The 22,764-nt window shown below is 38.7% G+C and overlaps 1 protein-coding gene across 2 annotated transcripts; it reads right to left on the reverse strand.

The window, feature by feature from the left end:
- Positions 1 to 3,281: 3,281 nt before the first annotated feature.
- On the reverse strand, positions 3,282 to 21,493 carry LOC105917646 (adhesion G protein-coupled receptor G3). Of its 2 annotated transcripts, none has more exons than XM_021310618.2 (13): positions 21,440 to 21,493; positions 21,074 to 21,292; positions 20,576 to 20,744; positions 18,614 to 18,773; positions 15,099 to 15,221; positions 14,851 to 14,967; positions 14,617 to 14,656; positions 13,274 to 13,368; positions 12,889 to 13,004; positions 9,130 to 9,248; positions 8,575 to 8,680; positions 7,705 to 8,033; positions 3,282 to 3,492 (listed from the first exon to the last, which is right to left on the reverse strand). In XM_021310618.2, exons 1-13 carry the CDS (start codon positions 21,489 to 21,491, stop codon positions 3,380 to 3,382), a joined length of 1,758 nt encoding a protein of 585 aa, XP_021166293.2. In that variant the 5' UTR covers positions 21,492 to 21,493; the 3' UTR covers positions 3,282 to 3,379. The 2 variants fall into 2 exon arrangements, with proteins under 2 accessions (XP_021166293.2, XP_012707974.3); XM_012852520.3 differs by having other exon boundaries at positions 8,980 to 9,248.
- Positions 21,494 to 22,764: the final 1,271 nt, after the last annotated feature.

A 22,764-nucleotide genomic window follows, 5' to 3' on the forward strand; every position in this document is an offset into this window, starting at 1 on the left:
ACTGTTTTGAACATACAGACTGGGAGGTGTTTACGGAGGGTGGTGATCTGTAGGAATACACATCATCTGGGTTGTCCTATATTTACTTCTGTAGAGACACTGTCCCACAAACCATTAAAAACCACAAGAGCGCGCTCTCTACCAAGCAAGATTTACGTCACTGTGGAAGGACGCTAATGTAAGCCACGCCCACTTCTCGTCAATTGGCACATGATAAAGGCAGTTTCACCATGAGTCACATCTCCTAAAAAAAAAAAAGTCACATCTCATGCATCTCAGCTTCCTGCCTGAGGGGAGAGGATAGAACCGTCTCTGTGCAGGATAGGTGGAATCCTTCATGATGTTCTTCACCTGACTATAATGTGCACCTAATTCAGTAAAATGGGGGAAAGTCTTTCTCATAACCACACAATACTTACCCTGCTTTTGTTGTTGGTTTTTTCCTATACTTTACCACCTGTTGAGCCGTTTTGTGATTCCTATTTATCCTGATTGTTGTTTTTCTTTGCAGAGCAAAGCCACATATTTCCTTCAATGGAGGAAAGATGATGAGCAATGAAGCGATTAACTCAAACAGGCAAGTTCTCATGTTTACATTTTTAAACTCTGCTTGAACAGTGGCTGGGCTTGCTGTGATGTTTGTAGTTTTGAAGAGAGGGATCATTATCCATGTCCAGATTGGTAAGTAACTTGCAAGTTGTATTATGTGGGGAACAATCTCAGGGAGAAAAAGGATGTTATCTCTATCCCCGTTAGCTGCAGCACATGACCTGCTCTCCTCACATATGTTTGTCACCCAGTCTCGAATGTCGGTCTTGATCTCATCACAAGGATCAACTTTATATGTTTTCCCCATGTCTTCATCTGGAATGGTGATCGAGTCTTCAGCCATGAGATTTTTAAAAATATTTTTTGCACCTCTCTGACTCCAGTGACGGCGTCTAAGAGCTTTTCTGCATGGTACAAATGTTGTAACTGAATCAGCTTTACTATTTACCTGACAAAGAAGTCTTTGACACAGTGTGATTTATTTTTTAGGCAGTCCCACTGGCAGATCATCTTAATGCAGTGTGCATTAAGATGATCTAAATAAAATTGATTCGTTACAAATGCAGACCGTGGGCTCAATGTAGTTTGTTTGAGTGGCGTTGTCATAATGTGACGTCAATAGGAGGCGCAAGGCCCATGGAGAATTGTGTGACGTCATCGGGAGGCGCAAGGCCCATGAAAAATCGTCCGTTTACAAAACGCAACCCCGCTCTTGAAGAAAACCTACAACCCCGCTATAATTACATTAGTAAGTTGTCCGGACCAATCAGAATGTTTTGCATAATTGTGCAAACGTTAAACCAATCATGTATAGTGACGTCATCGGGAAGCGCAGGCCCCCAAGCAGATCTGACCACCCGAGCAGATCTGGTACCTACACCAGCTCGCAAACAGTTTCTAAACTTAATGTTAATGCGATGAAGGAAATTAGCTCTTCAGTTATCTGCGGATTAGCGAAACTATGCCCACCACTGACCCTGACAATATAAAACCAGACCAACAGGCAAGTGGTGGTGAGCAACCTAGAGGTTGTTAACATGACCTGCTTGAAAACACAAGCCAAAGACATTAAGCATATACACATATACATGCACAGGCACACTCAAACCTAAAAGGGTTTCATGATTATCAGTCAACCCAGAGTATATATGAACTGTAGAAGAAAGCAGAAGTCAGTAAGTCAGTAACACAAAGTTGCTCAACCTTCCCCTTTATTTTAAAGACTATTAAAAGAAATTAAACATAAAAAGACAACTTCTTCAACCATAACCATAATACAAAGGATTAACACACCTTACTCAGAACGGAAAATAAAATTCAAGTCAACATATACATTCAATGTAAATGATACAAACATTATATGTTATGTTACAACTTGTAAAAAAACATGGATGAATATATTTAAATAAAAATTAGTGAATACGAACTGGAGATTTCAGATTGTACATCATCATTTAATGGGTAGTTCAGAGTTGTTCAAAGGGAGTTCTGTTAAAAGGTGACAATAAGTTAAATTACAACCTGAAGTTGATAACACTCTAAGCCTCTTCACTTGCATAATAACGCTGATTTCTTCTCCCCAGAACCTGATACCTAACCAGGGCAAAGACCCTGAGCCATTCCTACAAACTAAAATGACTCCTATACTAAAATTTTCATAGCGGTTCATGTATATATTATTTTTTTATGCTGTCAAAGCAAAGCGCTATACCATTTGTTACCTAAATGTCTGACATTTTAATTCTAAGCACCATTATTTGCCATTGTCTGTAACAACAACCCTAGAGAGAAAATTATGCACAATCGAATGTGCTAAATGTTTTTAACCAGAGAAACTGTCTGATAGAAAACTGAGGGATTAGTTAGTGATTACATTTTTAACCCTTGCTAATTTGGTATCAGACAGCTATTCTGTATTACTCTTCTTAATTATATATAACTTATAGACTTACTGGGAACAAACAATACCTTAAGCCCCCAAGGTTCAAGGTCTCAACTCTTTCATAATTGCCCTCCTGATGGGGCCATGCACAAATAGAGAGTTTTCAAACTTCATTTTGGGTTAATTCTTGCAAGTAAGGTAATTAGTAGCCTAAAATTATTATTTTTGTGCAGTTTATTGTTAAAGTTGTGGTACTCAAATGCAGTTAGGTCATCGCCAGAGAGTGAAAGTGTCTGAAATGTCCCACAATTTTATACGTCAATAACATGCGCCCTTTTCTAGGAAGTTCTTAACATGAAAGGTCATTGTCTCTGACCCCAGCTTACTAACATCTGCATTTTAAATAACCACAGACTTCAACATCAATAACTATCTAATTTCATATTATGAGAGTTTATATGTTTGAATCACAGTGGTCATGCAAAGCACTGTGAAATCTTTAAAACTGTTTTTTTTAATAAGGTAGAAATCTTTCATATTGGTCCTGCTCAGACTATGTATATGGTTTAACGTCTTGGAACACACATAACTGAAGTGGTTGCAGCTAATGTATAGATATTATTTCCTTGAACACTCTATCCATCTGACTGAACTTGAGTTATTTGAAAACAATAAACAGTAAATATGTGGGGAAAAAATGGCCACATCTGCAAAGCTGATAAAGATTCAAAAACTAAATTCTCAATGTGGGAGTTTTTCTCCTCAGTGAATATATTTTATCAAGTTGAAGTTCAGAATTTTTCTTTGTATAATTGTGTCATGTAAATTTACACAGTTGCAATAAAATACATTTTTTTTTACAAATATTTACTAAGGCTGCCCATAAATCTAGGCACGTTTACATGACAGCAGTTATTGGGATCCATCCAATGGAGTGGTAGATGACATCTATTCACTTTTGATGTCTGAAGTCCTCCCAGTTGTTGAAGACAATCTTTCCTCCATTTCTCTCCTCAGCTGCTTCTTAGCCAAAAGACAGATCCAGACAAAAATAAAGAAACCTTGGAAAAAGATACCCAAAATTGGTAAGTTTGAATTTGAAATGCTCTCGTACAAGCAGAGCCAGTCCTAGTCATTTTGTTGCCTTAGGTAAAATTATGAAGCCCAAATGTAAATGGCAATGTCTGTGTGCATTAAAAGTTTTATTATGTGGATAGACTATTCTAACATTAGTTCTGGGAAAGCAATAATGTACCCAAAAATTTTAAAAAGAAAATCAATGTTCTGTAAAAGTGACATATTTTGGTGTATTACATAGAGTCACAACACATAGAATGAAATATTTTAAACACGACTGGGGGGGACAAATGGGTCAGTTAAATTCAGTGGAAACACAAAAAATGTATCTAAGCACGTGAAAAACTATGAGCAAGAAAACGTCGAGCGACAGAAACGGAGAGAGGAGACGAAACTTCTCTCATTGCTCCGACAGACCCACAGACGTCACTGACTGAGGCGTTTCAGTCCTCCAGAGGACATCCAGGTAGATCAGAGTGGTCATCTTCAGCAGCAGTTCATGTTAACTTTCAAAGTAGATATTATCTATCATATGTTACTGGAGCCCACACAGAAAATGTAATTAAGACCTTGAAAGAACCCAGTACATAAAAGTGTTATTTGAGATAACATTGGCTAATCCTTTATTTATCCCATGACGGGGAAAATTATAGGATTAAAGCAACAGGCAGGTGCACACAACACAGACAAAATTACATAAGGATTGAAAGATATAAGAGGTGGATTAGGAAAAAGCACTATGAATATAACATTCTTAATATTATTATTATTATTTAATTGTAATACTAAAATAAAAATCACAAACCCCGAAATGTCAACAGTTTCATGATACATCAAGCTTAGGGACTGGCTAATTTAGAGCAGGTCAAAAAAGGCCATATTTTGGCTGCAGTGCTTGCTGTTCTCTTATGAAGAAAAGATCAACTAGTGCACTAAATTCAATAGATGGGTTGAAAATATCCAGTATAAAATACAGAGATTTCCAGGGCATGAAGTATACAGTTAAGTTGACTTTTTTTTTGGTGTGTGTGTTTGTGTGTGTGTGTGTGTGTGTGTGTGTGTGTGTGTGTGTGTGTGTGTGTGTGTGTGTGTGTGTGTGTGTGTGGTGGCGGCAGGTGTAGAGGGGGGGCCCAAAAAGACTGCGTTGTCCTGGACCCTAGAAAAGCTGTCAGCTGGCCTGATTTCAAACCTCTATTTCTTGTAATTTGGATTATTATGGTTTACAAGATAATGAAAACCCAAAATTCAGTATATCAGAAAAATTTAATCAGGATATTCCAAAAGATTAATAAAAAATGTTAGCATCATGAAAAGAATGCTAATTTCTATGCAATCAATACTTGGTTGGAACTCCACTTGCATGAATTACTACATCAATGAGGTGTGGCATAGAGGTGATCAGCCCATGGTTCTGCTGTATAATGGAAGGTGTTTTGAAATCAAGCCATGAAGAAAAATCAGATGAAATTGCAAGCCACAAAGAAATGTGAGACTTTTACAGGCACCAAGGAACGTTTCAACTACTGTCCTAATGTCAGCTGTTTGGGCTGATTTTCACCGGACAATACCTAACAGACCGGGGGTTATTTATTAAACATTATATAACTTTAAACAGTGTTTAATGGCACAACAAAGGCCAGGTTATTTTGATAGTGGCCTTCAAGCTATCTGCATTGTTGGATCTGGTGTCTTCTCATCTTCCTTGACTCTATTGGGGTTAAGGTTGGTTGGGGTGGGGTGGAGTTGCGCGCGGACTTGGAGGAGGTGTGCGCGGTCCGTTGTGTTGTGTTCAGTGTTTTAACGTTACACATATAAGTTATTCATATATTTTGTGCATACTTTGTGTATATTTTGTGCAGAATAACTGTAGTTTGTGTAACTATACCAATTATTTATATTGTAGACTTCAAACACAGCAAAGAATAAGGCAGCCTACAGAATAGTCCAAGAAATATTTTTCAAAGCATAAAATGAAACAATAGGGGGTTTTCAGCTGACTTCACGCTCACGTGACTACTCAGCGCGTCCGCCATATTGGGTGGCAGTCGTTTCGCACCGTTGACCTGCATTGTATGACGCCTTAGGCAGTATTGGAAGTGAACAATGGGGAAAACGTGTTTAATGGTTGGTTGCACGGCCCGTGGAGGTGGAGATCAACGCTCTTTCTATCGCCTACCAGCCGTAATAGTGAATCAGTGTGAAAAAACAAAAACAGCTCTCTGAACAACGCCGTCACCTATGGCTGACACGGATATCCAGGTCCAATTTGGACGGTGTTAAGCTGGAATACGCCAGAGTCTGCGGTGCTCACTTTGTCACAGGTAATTAACTGTTAAGTATTTAAAACATATAAGAAGAATATATTAATAATAGGGCTTGGGCGTTATGACTTATTACTTTCCACGGCTGTCGTGTTGACTGCCTCCGCCGCCTCTACTGCCTATTACTACCGCATACTGTACTCCCTCTCTCAGCCGTGTTTTAATTTGATTAATTTCACCTTAACTTGATTTCAACCATGGTAAACCGTTGCTGTATTGTGGGCTGTAACAGCGCAACACATGATCGCCATGGGAAAAACATAGAAACAGATTAATTTTCCACCGCTTTCCTGCCTGGAGGCGCAACCACGGAGAACAACTGTTAGCGATAACAAAGAGTCGTCGGCTCGCTTGGATCGCGGCTGTAAGTCGACCGAACATAACTTTCCACAGTATCCCGATGTCAATGAGAGTGTGTTCTAAACGTTTGAAACACATAGCAGCTAGTTAAAAGTACATTACATGCGCGAGTGGTTGTTAGCGCTAACGGTTAGCATGAGCCAGAGCCCGGCTGAGCGCAGCTTACCTTTGAACGAGTTACAGAGATAAAGAGATCGTCGGCTCGCTTGGATCGCGGCTGTAAGACCGAACATAACTTTCCACAGTATCCCGATGTCAATGAGAGTGTGTTCTAAACGTTTGAAACACATAGCAGCAAGTTAAAAGTACATTACATGCGCGAGTGGTTGTTAGCACTGGCGGTTAGCAGCTACTAAACTAGCATGTGCCAGCCCGTCTGAGCACAGCTTACCTTTGAACGAGTTGCTGTGTTCCCACTGTTTGCTGGCTTTATGATCTGCAGCTCCTACCGGCGCCAATACGGTAAATACAACTTAATTTTGCACTGGTCATTGTTCTGCTTAAATAATTAAAGCCGCGAGCGGCGTCGATCGGCCTTGCAGCCAAGCGCCTTCGCGCACCGCCGGCTGGCGGGCGGTGCAACACATTTGCAACACATTTGCGTCGGATTGTTTACATTTTTACCATCTTATTAAAACTCACCCGTCCACGTATGATGGCGATTTCCTTGATGTAAATAACCAGATGTGAACTGGTTGTGAGCCTCTAGATCCTTGTAAGCTCTCATTTCCTCAAGAGTGTGCAGAGGGTTTTCACTGAACACCAGGTAATGCACTATGTCGCCGTGCTCTACATTTGGCCAATCATCTGGATTACGGCTAAACAAGGCACCGTGGAGGGCATACGGGTCCATATGGTCGATCACGGAACATTTCCTCAGATATACGTCCTTATCTGGTCGCTCTAGCGTGCTGGCGTACTTATCCATTCGCGATACGATAATACGTGTAAGACAACTAGAGATAAGGAAGTGTGCCACCCAATATGGCGGACCGGAAGTTGGCCAGTGACGTCAGTGAAAACACCCTATTGTTTGTATGTTTACAACAGAATACAATATTGTTCTTTTTTTACAATAAATTCATAATGTTTTATGTTGAGTTCTCAGGCACACGTAGTCCACTGCATTGGACATATCTGTAACTTCATGAAATAACGTTATTTAGAAAAAAGAAAGTTAAAAAAAAAATTTCATGTCCTAAGAAGAAAAAAAACACTTGACCAAGGCTTTCATAATTCATGCATCAGAGGGTTAAAATGTATTTCAATTAGTTTATTTTTTATATTTCTATCAAAGTAGATTTTTTTTTACTATATGTGTTTTTTACAATGTGCACCAGGCAGGTTGCACATTGTTAGTATTACTTGTTTTGTGTTTTTTTCCCTTGTATTTGTTTTCTCTTGCAGCAGTGCCTGCTCCTTCAGTTGGTGTGAACACCTGTATGGTCTATACCAAGATCCGGCTCTGCAGACAAGCACATTAACAAATCTGTAGACATATATTTAAGTTGTTACCTTGCAAGGAGTTGAGGATACAGAAAAGATAGAGGACTGGATAGTTGACATAACCAGATCCCAGGAAGGCCAGGCCCCAGGTGATCCCCATCAGGCAGGTAATGCCCAGCAAAGTAAGGCCACTTTGGCAGGACGTACGGAGCTTCTCTGGGACTCCCTGTAACTTTCCACTGGTGTTAGCTGTATGCTTTGAGCTAGTATTTAATACTTGTTTCATCTTGCAGATTCTTGAGCCCACTGCCATTAGTATGCCAGAGTTGAAGATGAATATAAGGGTGAAATACACAAGGTTGACTGAGTAGAAGAAGGAGTCATCTCTGATCCAGCAGCTGCAGAAAAACAGTTGATAGAAAAGAAAAGACACGTTTTTCATAGAAAAAGGAACAAGAAAAAGGAAGAAAACCATGATCCTATTTTTCTTTTCTGCCAGAAGGAATATTTATATTTCAACTTGGGCATGTTACAGATAGAGCAAGCGGTGCGTTCCCATTTCTTTCTTTTTTTTCTGTAAATAGATTCCTATAAACTATTCTAACAAGAAATATCAAAGAAGCCACTGACCAAATGCTATGACTTATTAAGAGGAAAAGTTTGGCGTTAATCTGTTTAAAAATCAATATATTTACAGAGTTTTTAACATACTAGGTTTGTTTAACATTAAACTTATATATACAATTAGGAAGCCTATTTCCTCATAGCAAATTAAGCAGGGGTCAAAATGTCCCTATAACCTCAAATAATCGTAACTGAAGAAAGAGACTTCAAGTTTGCAAGCTATAATAAAAATAATAATAATAATAATAATAATAATAACAACTACGTTCACATTCTTAATAGCAGACTCATCACTAAAAGATAAACTTAACTTACATTGCATTTGTTTTATTGGTGTCTGACATGGTCAACTCTGTAACTCCGTAAACCTGTTTAAAGCTCTTCACACACAAACTTGTTGCCACAATTATCCCAGGAATCCCTAGAAAGCACACAATTATGCAAACAGTCTTACACATTTTGTAATAACATAAACTCAGTACTAAATTTGTGTAAAAAAAAAAAAAAAAAAAAAAAAAAAAAAGGCACTTGTGAGGGATTTCAGAGTATTATCCCATGTTTTGTTTTGTGTGGCCTGTTGATATACATTTCCATAGGAATATCTGCTCTGAAGGCGAGTTGGGGTATTAAGCAAGAGACTTTAGAGAACAGTCGAAGAGGAGAGGAGCCATTTCATCTCGCACTGATGAGACCCATTAAAAGATAGCAAACAATACTCACCCCATCCAGCAAGGGACAGTTTGAGCAGGTAGTGTTTGTAGTAGGTGTTGAACACCTTTATCAGCATTAAGTATAGGTGCAGCGCCTCTATAGCCATCCAGGTGAAGCAGCAGAGGAGGGAGTAATGCGTGAGCGCAGCTACAAACTCACACGCCCAGTCAAGCTCCACAGTGGCCCCCCACTCAGTCAGCAGAAAGGTGGTGTTGAGAAGTAGCAAGGCGCCACTCAGAGATACGTGGATGGACATGGAAAAGTCCATTTTGTGGCTTCTGAAGAAGAAAAACAGGATCCAGGAAGTGCACATGACGACATCACAGGTCATACACAAGAAACTTTATTCATCTTTGTTGCACCCAGAGCTGGCCCTGACTATAGGCAGCATGTGGAAATGCTAGAGGAAAAGGTTGGAAAAGGTGTACGTAATTATTAGGGTGCGGTTGCTGCTGCACAAAAAGCTGATCGTCAACAGATCAAGAAACTGACAGATCCATGAATGGAAGTCTGCTAACTGTTATTGAAAAGAAGGGTGGCTATATTAATCACAGATTTTTTTTTTAAATGTCAGACATGTTTAGTTTTAAACTTTCAGTTGTTTGTTTATTATTCTCATTTTAATGGATAAAAATAAACAAGTGAGATGAGAAAATGTTCATTTTTAATTTAGTCGCATGATAATTCTGCAATTCTGATAATTCTATGATAGTTGCCCAATACATGAGCACACATAAATATTTTCCTGAAAAAGCCAAAATCTCACTTTTACTTTCTTAAATATTCAGGTTTATTGATATTTTGGATTGACCAAGAGCACTGTAGTTGTAAAAGCACACGGTGCTTTTATCAATAATGTGGATATAATAGTGGATAAGGCAAATAATAATAAAACAGTCACTTCACTATAGTCTACTGTAGCTTTTAAAACCAGGAAAAGACATTTAGGCCTATGCTGTATCACCATATTATCACAATAAACATCTAAGACTGCATCTGGTCTTAAATCACAATACCCTAATACAAAATTGCCCAGCCCTACTTGTTTTAGTCAATGAAAATACTTATATTTTCAATTTTAATGCAAATTGAGTTGTTACAATCATGCTCAGTATACTCTTGCCCTTTTGTATTTAGAGTGATACAGGGAAAGGTTTATGTGGCTTATTGTCATAAATACTTATATCGATTCACCTCTTCTCAGAAGCGCTTCTGAAGAATAAGATCTGCACATCTGAAACATTTGCAGACACCTCTACTTTAGACTCTGGTAATAACCGGTCCTGTCCCCTCTACATCAGCTGCCTCTGGTGATGTTCTAACAACCAGAACTGTTCCCACTAAATCAGCACAGCACAGTGAGGTAGAAGCTGCACAAAATTACAAGTTCTCTTTTAGTATATCTGGAATTTGTTAAACATATTCATACTTTAATGCCACACAAAAAACAGGTCTTAGCATTTGATCTTACTAAAAAAGCCAAGCTGAGGAGAAAATGTCAGGGGCAGTCCTGATTAGATAGCAGTCACTTGTGTTGCCTATTCTTTTCACTTCCTGTTTTATTTTGTACTCACTTCCTGCCTCGTTTTAGGCAGCTTCACTTCCTGAGTTCCTCCCTGCAATCAGGATCTGCCACAGCCTAATGCCATTCACCTGGAGTTAGTGCTCCTCCTTTGTTTGTTGGCCTTTAGCATTCTAGTGTTTTTGACCCAGCTTGTATTTGGATCTGTCTTTGCCTCTGTTTTTGATCCCTCTGTTTCTACTGGATTATTGGTGTTTGACTCTTTTAAAGGAACCTTGAGTTGGAATTAGTGATGGGTCGATGAGGCGTCATGAAGCGTTTCGACACATTGCCAAACTGCATTGATACTGTGTCAATGAATACTGACACCTGCTGGACCTTAAAAATCACTACAGGCAACCTGGTTGACAGAGTTAACTGACACTGATTTGATGACCAAGTATACACAATACAATTTAAATCATTGTATGTTGCATTGCATTATTTTATATTTTCATTTGAATTAAACATATATTTGATTTTTTTTAGATACAGTCAATAAATAATGTGAACGAGGATGCTTGTGGACTGGCTTTTATATTTATTTATTTATTACAAATTTTTTGCTGCCATGTCCTTTCAATGCTCATGCTCACGTTCAGTGGTTGATCGGGCGCTGTGTTTAGTTACCTGACTAATATCATCTGTTCTGAAATCGGAAATGCTGAGTATGACAAAGGGAGGAAGAACTACTCAGAGTAACAGCTTTCTACAAAGGGTAGATCAGCTGTTTTTTCTGAAACGACGCTCAGAACAAAGACGCACAGCGCAACCCGCCCAACCAAAAAGGCGTCTGCCCAGCCCATCCATCAGTGGTGCGCTCCGATCAGCACCTGGCGCTCACTGAGCGAGACTGCAGAACACCATCACACTAGAGTTGCAAAATGGTTAAAAATTATTAACCGTCATTTTGTTTACAGTTCAGCTTGGATTTTATTTACTGCGCAGCATAGCTTTGCTGTGTGCGCTGCTGTGCACGAATGCACACGCGTGCAGCTTAGAGGGAACAGAAACAGTTTGGCGCGTCAGTCAGTTCGAAACAGTTCCTGTATCGGTCACGTGACTTTCCCGTGTCGATACGCGCATCGACACAGGTTTTGCTCTATGAGCTCGACACATGCGCCGACGCATCGGTGTTGCCGGACCCATCATTAGTTGGAATCCACTGTGTCAGGTCTTGCATTTGAGTCCTCTATTCCTGAGACCCACGACAGAAAATAAGTCTCCAAATACTCATGGTAAAAGCAAAGCATACTTTCAACCTGGTTGTTAAAAACTAAACTGTTATTGACTAATGACTGACACAATCAAGCTAAAAAAAATACTTTATTTGTAGTAAAATCAATTAAATGCCAGAGGCTTCTGGGTTTTTTGTCTGGTTATTTTTCTCTGATCAGACAAAATCAAATAAGCAAGAGGCCTCCGACATATCACATTCCATCTAAAAAGATACATTGAGTTCTTCACAAAACTAGCTCTTTCTATCTGAAACGATGAAATGTCAGTTATTGCTCCTTTAAAGTATATTCCTGGGCTGAAAACCAAATAAAACCTGACCAGAGGGGGAGCAAGTGAAAACAGGATATTGGCAAAAAAGGCCATTAGAGTCTAACAAAAATGACCAGAAAACAGGGGACTAAACACAGCTATGTGAAAACCAGCCCAATAAATATTCAGTTATCTTTTGATAAAGGTTCATATGTAAATGTCTAATCATGATTTTCTCTACCTCTGGAAAATAAGGTGATTACACTGAGCTTAACAACAAAATGTGCGTCCTAGCTAGGAAAAATGACACCATGAGCTCCATGGTTTGTGTTTCAAGTGGCCTAAAAATGCCTGAAAGAGGGAAACACCTTCTGGTGACAGCTGTAGATACTTATCAACTATGGAATTTGTGGTCGAAGATGTCCACTTCAGCCTAAACTTTCCATCTGAGTTTTTGCAGTTTTTGTCATATGCATTTCCATATTTGTTTTAAAAAACAGATTGGACACTTTCAGATTGGAACTCAAATATCAGTCTGATCTTTTACTATTTACACTGTGCCTTTAAATTTGGCATGTGAGAGCTATGTCTGAGATGGGTGTCTGTAATTACAAACCAATTTAGCCTCTTACTGGACTTTTTCAACACTTTAGGACAATAAAGGGATGTTTCTCCCACCAGTCTATTCAATTTAATTAGCAGCTGATTTTGCCCTTTTAAATTACAACCACTCTTGGTGGTGCTACTCTTACTCCAGCAAACAACACTTCCTTTGCTTTATTGGACAATAAAAGGTACACATCACATTTATAGTATCTGTATTATTTTAAGATCGTCATGCCAAAATGATTTTAAAGTTGAGCACTTACCTGAAAAAAACATATGTTACAATAGAACAAGCACTAAAGAAAGCAGAAAGACCGCAGCCTATGTAACTGATTGAAGACAGTATTTTCCAATGGGCTTCACTCATTTCAATTTTTATCTGCAAAAGCAAGAAAGGGGAAATGGTGTCATCTGTAATTCTGAAACGTAATAGTTGACTTTCAGAAACACTTGGAGATTAGAGAAGCAATTTCTTTTTCTTTCATCACATTAACAAAAAATAGATAAAATATTGGATATCGCTCAAATATGCCATTTTATTTTAAATTCCTATTATTTTATTAAAACTAATGTGAAATAGCCATTGGCTATTTGCCAAATTATTGTGCTTTCAATAGGAGCTTTGTCAAATTAAGAGCTTTGTCTTACCAGCAGGACGGCAAAGGCTGTTGCATGGTTGCAGTTGCAAGTAACGTTATCTTCATCAATGTGCGTTTCACATCCATCAGTTTTCCAGTTTAAACCTTGGAAGAACATTCAATATTTCAGTCACAGTATTACTGACAGAATACATGCTACAATTCTGATATACCTTAAAAAAAGATCTTATCAGTCACCTTTTAAACTGTGTCTAAAAACATAGTATTTACAACCCTTTACTCCAACAACCCGAAGTAAAAGTCTAGCACAGTTTACGATTAGTAAACAAAGTCCTTTTGTGTGACTGAATCACTGAATAAATCCAGACGCTCTTTGACCTACCAGGATGTGGCAGTATTCCTAAGGCTAAATTTACATAGCAGGTATATTTTTAATCTGATGCATGTGCACACCCCTTTCCAATGTTGCCCTGAGCAGGTGCCCACATGGCCCATGTTGAAAATATTAATGAGTGACAGCATAATACTGTGGGAATTTGAAGCTGGAGAAAGCTGACCAAGGAGAGCCTAGCGGGTCAGAATTGATGGGAAGATTGATGTAGCTAGGTACAGACAATTTAGGAAGATAATATGTTTGGAACAGCTGAGGTTCACCTTGAAGCAGGACAATGACACTAAACATACAGCTTGTGCTAAAATTGGATTTTTCTTTTTTGCAGATCAAAGTATATTCATGTGCTGTGATAGCCAGGTCACAATTCAAACCTAAATCAAATTCCGTAGTTTTGGCAAAGCTTAAAAATTGCTGTTTGCCTATGCTTTCTATCGCATCTGACTGAGCTCCAACTGTGTTGGGTCTCTGGATGTGCAAACTCGTGATTAACGTACCTCACAAGATCAGAAGCTATAACTGAAGTAAAAGGTGTTTCTTCAAAAGTATATCCAAACAAATGCACAATACACTTCTTGGATTTTTAATTTGGAAAAGAGTTTCATTCTAATGTAAGGTTTTCCTTCCCCTACACTGCTTACCTCAACTTTGTGATTATCACATGTTTGTTTATCACAGAACATCATAACTTGAAGCTCTGACAAAGATTTAAACAAAACCGTGTTATTATGTTAGCAGGATGTTGAGTGACAGCAGCACCTCCTTCTGTGTACATCTTTATGAGTGAGAGAGCAGCAAGCGTTGGCTTATGTGGACTAACTAGATATGGTGTCTAAATAGATGCTTTTGTGGCTATTTTAACTGCTGCTCAGTTTAAGTTTCTTAGACACTTGTGATATCAACAGACAAAAGATCATTTTATTTAACTAATAGTTGTTATAGTAAAAAAGGATCTAAAATATGTGCTGACAGTCTGTTGGCAAAATGTGATGAACACCTACCGCTTTCATTAAAGAAGTGACACAGTAACTGGGAATCGTTCTGTAAAAACACAGATGCAGAGCTGCCTTAAATTTGATGTTGACATTTTACTAATCCAAGAACTTTTTTCTCTATTTTGTATGTTGCTTCTTTACTATGAAATACTCAATAGAAACAGATCTGCCAGTTAGCTTTGTTTTTTAAACACGGGTTATAGTGAAATAGACTCAATCAAACAAGCAAAACCGTCTCACCGTTTCTGGTTTTGTAACCCTAAAAATCATTTTGATAGGTGGCACGAGGTTCTTCATGGAACGTTTCCCTGATGGCTCTATCCTGAGAACCATTGATGAGATGTTTTCTTGGTTAAACTAGTATGGAGACGGAAAGAGCAATGCAGGGAAGATGAGTCTGCTGTTACGCTTCGCTCACAAGGTTTATTTATGAAAGCAGCCTGATTGAAAAAAAGGTAAAATAAAAATCTGAAAGGGATGGGTTATACTTGGAACTGGCTGTGATGCATGTAGCTGACCAAACCAATGACCCTCTCCTTTTGTGGAATGTCTTTCAGTGCATTCACTGGTATCCAAACCTTAGGAACAAATAACTCGTTGCTGGGCTCCAACTAGTGATGAAAAAAAAAAAAAGAGTAATCTCAAGACACAAGAACACTGAAAAACTGTCTTATTTCAAAAGCAGATGACTGCAAGAATACCTTTCCTCTCAAATCCCTGTTAAAATGTTTTTGAGATATGGAAAAATCAGACCATGAAAAAAGTATTTTGAAAACTTTGCCACATAAGCTATAATGTAACATTTATCCTGTACAAATCAACTTAAAAAAACCAACCTGTTATGGGGCAATGAAAGACTTTAAAAGCTGTGTTGACCTTGTTATACAGTGGTGCACAATCTTCACTTTCACTTTCAGCATTCAGTTGTTTTTAGTTCAGATCATTCATGAATTGTATTGAATTGTATTAACTGTAAATAAAGTTCAGCTGTCTTTGTATCCTTTAGCTAATACAATTGTTTGCAGCTTGAGCTGGTCCAATACTACAGGCACCTGGATTTGTACTGACTGTCCTTTGTATCAGTGATGTTGGCATATGTTGATAATGTGTCACGTCGGTAAGTATTCCATGTGTAGAGCAAGATAAGGACGTTATTGCTGTTGAAAAACACTGAAATAGCATATGAGCTGGTCCCCTTTTCTTTCTCCATTATCTCTGTGTTTGAATGATAAATGCTATTGTTTCCCAATTAAAAGAAAGAAGAAAAAAGAAAAAAAGTCTTCTCTCTGTCATGAGTTTGTTGTGGATGAACCCGGACACAGCACGCACACACAGGAGTTCGTTAAGACAGTTTAATTGCAGGTGGATGGTGGTGACATGAGAAACCAGAGTTTACCAGTCGGAGGTGAAGGATGCAAGAGCTGGCTGGCAGGTACAGAGTCCAAAAATATGAGCAATAATTCCAAGGCAAAGTGGAGCTGGGCTGCTGCGGAACAAGGAACGAGACCAAGACGAAGTCATCAAAAGTTAGCAGCGCAGCCAAACAAAACCCAAACCTGACGAGACAGGAACCAAGGCGGGGAAACTGGAGCAGACAGCCATGATGGTCAGGAACAAACACTACGAGCCAGCCACGAGGAAACAACCGAGGTGAGTTTATAAGGGGAGCCTGACAGGTGACGAGAATGAAGGCTAATTAGTGTCCAGACAGGTGTGACTAATTGCTGAAGGAGGGTGAGCCGAGTGAACTGCAAAAAATGACAAGAAAAGAAACCAGACAAAACCTAAACCATGACACTCTCACTGTCTTCACCTACTTTTTCTGTTCTGTCTTGATCCTCTCCAATACTTTTAGATAAAGGCAAAAAAGGTTAGAAAATAAAACAACTGGACTTCTATTCTGAAGTTGAAAACGTTTCGCTTCCCCTCAGGAAGCTTTCTCAATTCAAATACCCCGTTTATACTTCCCTTTTTTAACCGAGCCGAGACCAGTCCGAGCTTGATAACCGAGATAACTCTGGAGTGTAAATGGTCAGCAGACTAAACTGAACCGAGCTAGACATAACCGGACCGCGCTAACTGCAGACCAGTTCCTGAGCAGGTCTCGGACTGTTTTTTTTATCCCGGTTACCTGATAACGAAGAGCGCATGAGCAGACCGCGTCATCCCCTTACAGTCAGCTGACTGTCCGCGGGTTTTCCGGCGTGTCTGGCTGCACGTCCCGATTCACACTCCATTCAGACAAATTTCTGACATTCATAATAATACTAGCTTCCTTACCGTGCCACACGATTTCCAGAGATGATTCTGCTTAGCAGCGTGATGAACCCTAGCGTCTGTCGTTGTTTCCTGCGTCTGTAAATCCTTATTAGACGTTTGTTTGTCGTATCCACGTCCCAAAAGCCGACTCTGTCTAACCATAACTTCCTGAATGTTACGGGCACCGCCGTTTTGATTTGCTTTGTCCCGCCTTCAATCCCAGAGAGCAGCAGTACCGCAGATCGTCACTAGGAGGCGACCAAGGAACCGAGATAGGTGGTGTGTAAGCTGTCGTCAGAATGAGGCTCGGCTTGGTTAACTGATCCAAGCTCTGACTGGTCTCGGCTCGGATCGGTTTAACAAGGGTAGTGTAAATGGGGCTAAAATGTCTGGAGTAGTGTGGAGCTTTACAGACCCACTGACGAAGCCTCGTTAGAGCTTAGATGCAAATTCGCCTGAAACTGATCCTCTCCATACTGATGGAGAGTCGCTCATCCTTTGAGCCCAACTACCTCTTACAAAATAATGGACAAATGCACAGTATCTGTATTATATGTGCTTTCATTAACAGCTAATGTGGGCGATTCCAAACAGTCAAAACTGTGGTCATTCTGCCAGATTCCAACTTCCAGCTTTTCTCCCAAATCGTTCCCGTCCTGCCAGCAAGTTCAGAAACAGCAGCTGGTTTCAGTTCTGCTTACAACAGCATTTCAGTCTGAGTGCTGGTAGAGGATATATCCCTCACATAGTTCAGGCAGCCTTGACATGGGCCGAAAGAGCTGCCAATGTTTTCTCAATTTCTTAATACTCCAGATAACTGACAGTTCCAAAAAGCAGAAATCCTGTTATGATAAACCATTTTTTTATTTTTTTTTAACATCCTTGACTGACAACATGGACAGACACACGATCCTCCTCCCACCATGTGTCTAGCTGCTCATGTCCCGTCAGGCACAAGGGCTCTCCTACACCCAGTCTGCTCGTTGAGAAAATTTGATCAATTACATTGAGAATATTATTTGAAAGCACCTATGTGTAGTTTTGTGTCACCAGTGAAAAAACTAATCAGTTTCAACCTAAAACCTTCAGGTGTCTGCTAGAGAGCTGAAGATGGTAAGGGACGGGAGATGAAGAGAGAAACTTGAATAATGTGAGTTACTACAGAAACCAATTTTCGTTTGGGATTTTTGGATTAGGTTGTAGATTATTTTTTACATCATAGTGAATACAATCATACACCCAAACTGGAATGGCCTGGCTGGAAATCTTTAAAATTACCTCAAGAGGGCCGTGGACAAGAGATGATCTCACTATCTCGTTGATCTATTGGAGAACTTTTCTAATGTCGAACAAGAAAATGTTGCTAAAATGAGATATGGGATGCCGATGTTGACCTACCAAAGATAACTGAAGTTATATGTTGAATCAAAAGGAGTTTCAATAAAGTGTTTGTATATAAGTTTTTCTTTTCCCCATAGCAGTTTAGTTTTATAGCATTGATTTCAACAGGGCATTCTCCACATAATATGTGCAAAATGCACATATTATGCACATATTACATATATTAAATGCACATTTTATGTGTATTTATCATGGTCTAATTTTTTTCAAATCAAAACCGGATGTTTTAAAAAGGATGCGTACACTTTGTAAAGCAGTGTATGCATTCAAAAATGTATTTTCCATACAGTCTACATCATAACTACTCCTTTTCAACATTTCAACCTCTTTGACAATGGCGTACCTGTGGAACCTCTATTGGGATTGTGGCTTTCTCAACATTGAGGCTAGAACTGCTGATGTGGTAAACATTCATAGACAAGGACTTTAGGTTGTAGGACCTGAAGCCACCATCCTCAAGATCAGATGCATCCATAATCTTGTGGATTATTTGTTTTTCCTCACTAAAGAAAAAGAAAAACAAAACACATGTACTTTGTGCAAACAAACAAACTGATTGAAATGTCACATATACAGTGCTTCACAAGATTATATACACACCTCTATTGTTAGTGTGGCTTATTGGGAGTTATGTGATAGACCCAAACAATGCAGTGCATTGAGATAGAAATACTTGGCCACTCTTTTTTGCATTAGAGTTAAAACTCAAAAGATTTTTTTCAAATAAACAGTATTTTAAGGTCTTACCACATATTTTAAAATGATAAGGCAAGGCACATTTCAGTAAAAGGACAATTCAAAGTGCTTTGCATGAACAGAACATAAGAAAATGAAAATACATAGAGAAAAGTATATTTAGGGTGTCAGCAATTTTACAGTCTTCTGGAAGTTTGTTCCAGATAAGTGGAGCACAGGAAATAAATGCTGCTTTTCTGTGTTTGGTTCTGGTTCTAGGTATGCAGAGTAGGCTGGACCCAGATCACCTGAGTGGTCTGGAGGGTTGATACACTGATAACAAGTCTGTGATGTATTTAGGAGCTAAGCCATTTAAGGATTTATAGACTAACAGAAGTATTTTAAAGTCTATTCTCTGAGATACAGGGAGCCAGTGTAAGGACTTTAGAACTGGGGTTATGTGCTCTACTTTCTTAGTCTTAGTGAGGACGCGGGCAGCAGCGTTCTGGATCAGCTGCAGCTGTCTGATCCACTTTTTAGGCAGACCTGTAAAAACACCGTTGCAGTAATCAATTCTACTAAATATAAACGCATGGATTAGTTTTTCAAGATCCTGCTGAGACATTAGTCCTTTAATCCTGGAAATGTTCCTCAGGTGATAGAAAGCCGCCCTTGTAATTGTCTTTATGTGCCTCTGGAGGTTCGGGTCTGAGTCCATCACTACACCCAGATTTCAGGTCTGATTAGTGGTTACTAGCTAAATTAGCTGAAGCTGTGTGCTAACTTTTGATCACGCCTCCTTTGGTACAAAAATTATTAGATAATTCTTATTTTTATTCAGGTGAAGAAAATTCGACTGGGATGGGGCCTTCCATGCTCAAAGACTTGGAGCTCTTCTCTAAAGATAGATCAAAGTTTTTGTGTATTTTGGATTAATATTGGACCCGTAGTTGATATGCAGCTGGTGCATGATGGGTAACCTGCACTATGTTGTTTTGATAAGGATAGCTATTTGTGGTATGTTATGCCGGCATCAATAAACCCTTAAACGTTATGTCGTGGTCCGAGAAATCATTGTATGTCAAGTAATAGAAAGGTAAAAGAAAGAAAAGTACTTGTAGAAACATGCAAAGTATTGCTCAGCTACTGCAGGAAGCAATACTTTCAATCCCAATAAAGATTTCTCACAGAAAACTGAGAAGGACATAAATAGTTTTTTAACATGACATTTTTTCATAATATGCAATTAAAAACAGATAAATGGTCTTTTTTCAAAGATGCATTGCATTGTTTTTCTTATCATTCTAAAAAAAACCTCCATCTCATTTTCTATCACAGATGTGAATCCTTTTGGCATAAACATCAGTTTAGAAATTGAATCATTTTTCACTTTTTGATTACGTTTTACTATTTGTTATTCAATTCCACAAAATCACACTGAAGTATGTTGAAATTTGTGGTTGTAACATGACAAAATGTGACCAGGCTCAAGGGGTAAAATACTTTTGCAAGGCACAGCACACACAGTAAATAAAAAAAAAATGACAAGAAAATGTGTCTCTTGAAGGCCATGTATAATGCCTTCTCTGCTCACCACAAAAAGGAAATGTTAATAAAAGACTGCACTTACCTTACAAACAACTTTTTAACATCATGACTGGTTCTGAAGACATCTGGACAGGAATCCTTTATGGATATGAGTCCCATCATTTCCTTCTGAGCATAGCCAATCTCTTTCAATCTGTGAATTACTTCCAGGATGGAAGCATTATCACATTGGAATTGGTAGCAAACAGTATCTGAGAAGTTTAACAGGGACTAAAGATCAGGACAGGTGATAGAACTGATAACAACCCAGTAAGAAAACAAATTGTTTTGGAGGCAGAGCGGTGATGCTGTTTTTTTTTTTTCAATAGAAATTAAATATTTACCAGGACAAATGTAAATTAATACGCATGAGTAAACAATGAGTGTGTGCACAGGTGCTGTCCACACAATTCCGTCACTAGCTAACCCACAACATCAACAGTTTTTTTTCCAGCTAAACCTTTTTTCACTATTGTAAGAAACCGGTAAATCTGGCCTGTTTTATGTGTCTCAGCATCTTTCTAAAAAAGAGTTTACTTACATGCATGTATTGTATACTTAATGAAGGTGGGATTTTCATCATTCACTGAAGCATTTAAGCAACCGGACGATCCATTGAACCATATCTCATTGCTGGGCTTGCACCAAAGGACACAATCGGTTTCATTATTTATACATTTCACTGCATGAGTCGCGTTTTCATCTATGATCCCGTGGGGTGCAGCAATGCTAAGGTTGTAGCTGGAAATGTTCATGCAAACTAAGAACAGACATTAAAAGAGAATTACAACAGTTAAAAGTTAAAACAGACTCAGAGTACAACAAATTACCCTTTTCTATTTTTTTGTTTCTCTTTTGATAAATAATCAATGAAAAGGAACTTAAAAAAAATTACTTTGCACTCTACCTTGATCGGCCCAGGACTGATGGAGGAGCAGTAAAACCAGAACGGGAATCATATTTTTCTACATGTATGGAATAAGAAAACATTCATTACAATAACAGTATTGTCTTATTTACATATATACATACATCGTTCAATATTCCTATATTGATTATATGTACTCTTGTACAGAAAGGAGTCCCTTAGTCATTCCAAAATGTTAAAAGTCTAAACCTGAATATTTGAAGCAAGAAAAAGTGATATTGTGAATATCTACCCAATTATTGGGCAGTTAGTTAATACAGGAATTATGCAACTAAATACATAAATTCATCTTACCTTCTTTTTTAGGTTAAAGTGACAACTCAACAAACAATTGAATATTTCTAGCTAACCATTTCTGACATTTACAAAAAGTAACTGAGCAAACTGAGCCTTCCATTCATGAAGTAGGTCTGTTGATCTTTTGACGATCAACTTTCATCCTGTAGTTCTTGAGAGATGCAATCTGTCCTCCACCACTGCTTGAATAACATGTCTTCTAAAAACTGACAGTGGGTTTGGTAAAGCAAAAAGGTCCTACTGGATGATTTTTTTCATCAACTCCAGCCCATACCAGTGCCTCACCTACAACATGCTGGTGTCTGAGTGGAAGTGGATCCCTGTGCCTGTTACTGATTCAGCCTCACTCCCCTGCCATCAGCCAATAAGACCGTCGAAAAATCTGTCTTCAAATTAAATGTTTCAAATTAAATGTCTCGTCCAGCGGTGGTCAGCTTTAAGCCTGCCTTATCTTAGCAAACAATCGGAGCTCTGAACATCTTGTATGTCAGGACTCTCTAGGCTGGATGAAGCTCTTGAGTGTAACAGCAATGGAGAAAAACAGTAGCGTAACATTTGATTCTTTTCAAAACATTGTATCTTTTTATCTCATCATGTTTTCTGTGACACTGTTGATCATTTGCAACTGTGTTATCTTGGTAGTTCCAAGACCACTATATATTTCTGAAAGATGTTTTACAATTTTGGGCTTTTCAGAGTTTTTATTTTATTGGGTGGGGGGGTAATTTTGCCTAGGATAGAAGCTGTCTAATAACTATGCATGCATCGTTTGATATAAGGTTTATATCCCTCATTACAAGGCCTTTGCGGTGCTTAGCTGCTCGGGCCCAACTATGATATGGTCAAAATACTGCGCACACAGAGTTATAAAGGTATTATGAAAAACCCATAACAGCCTATTTGTTTTTACAATAAATTTGGCCAACGGACATTCAATATTAGTTTTAGCAATCCTGGAAAAGTAAAGAACTTCGCCAAACACACACAAAAAAGAAAAATACATTTCA

The sequence above is a fragment of the Fundulus heteroclitus genome, chromosome 4, assembly GCF_011125445.2.
Source record: "Fundulus heteroclitus isolate FHET01 chromosome 4, MU-UCD_Fhet_4.1, whole genome shotgun sequence".
Taxonomy (NCBI): domain Eukaryota; kingdom Metazoa; phylum Chordata; class Actinopteri; order Cyprinodontiformes; family Fundulidae; genus Fundulus; species Fundulus heteroclitus.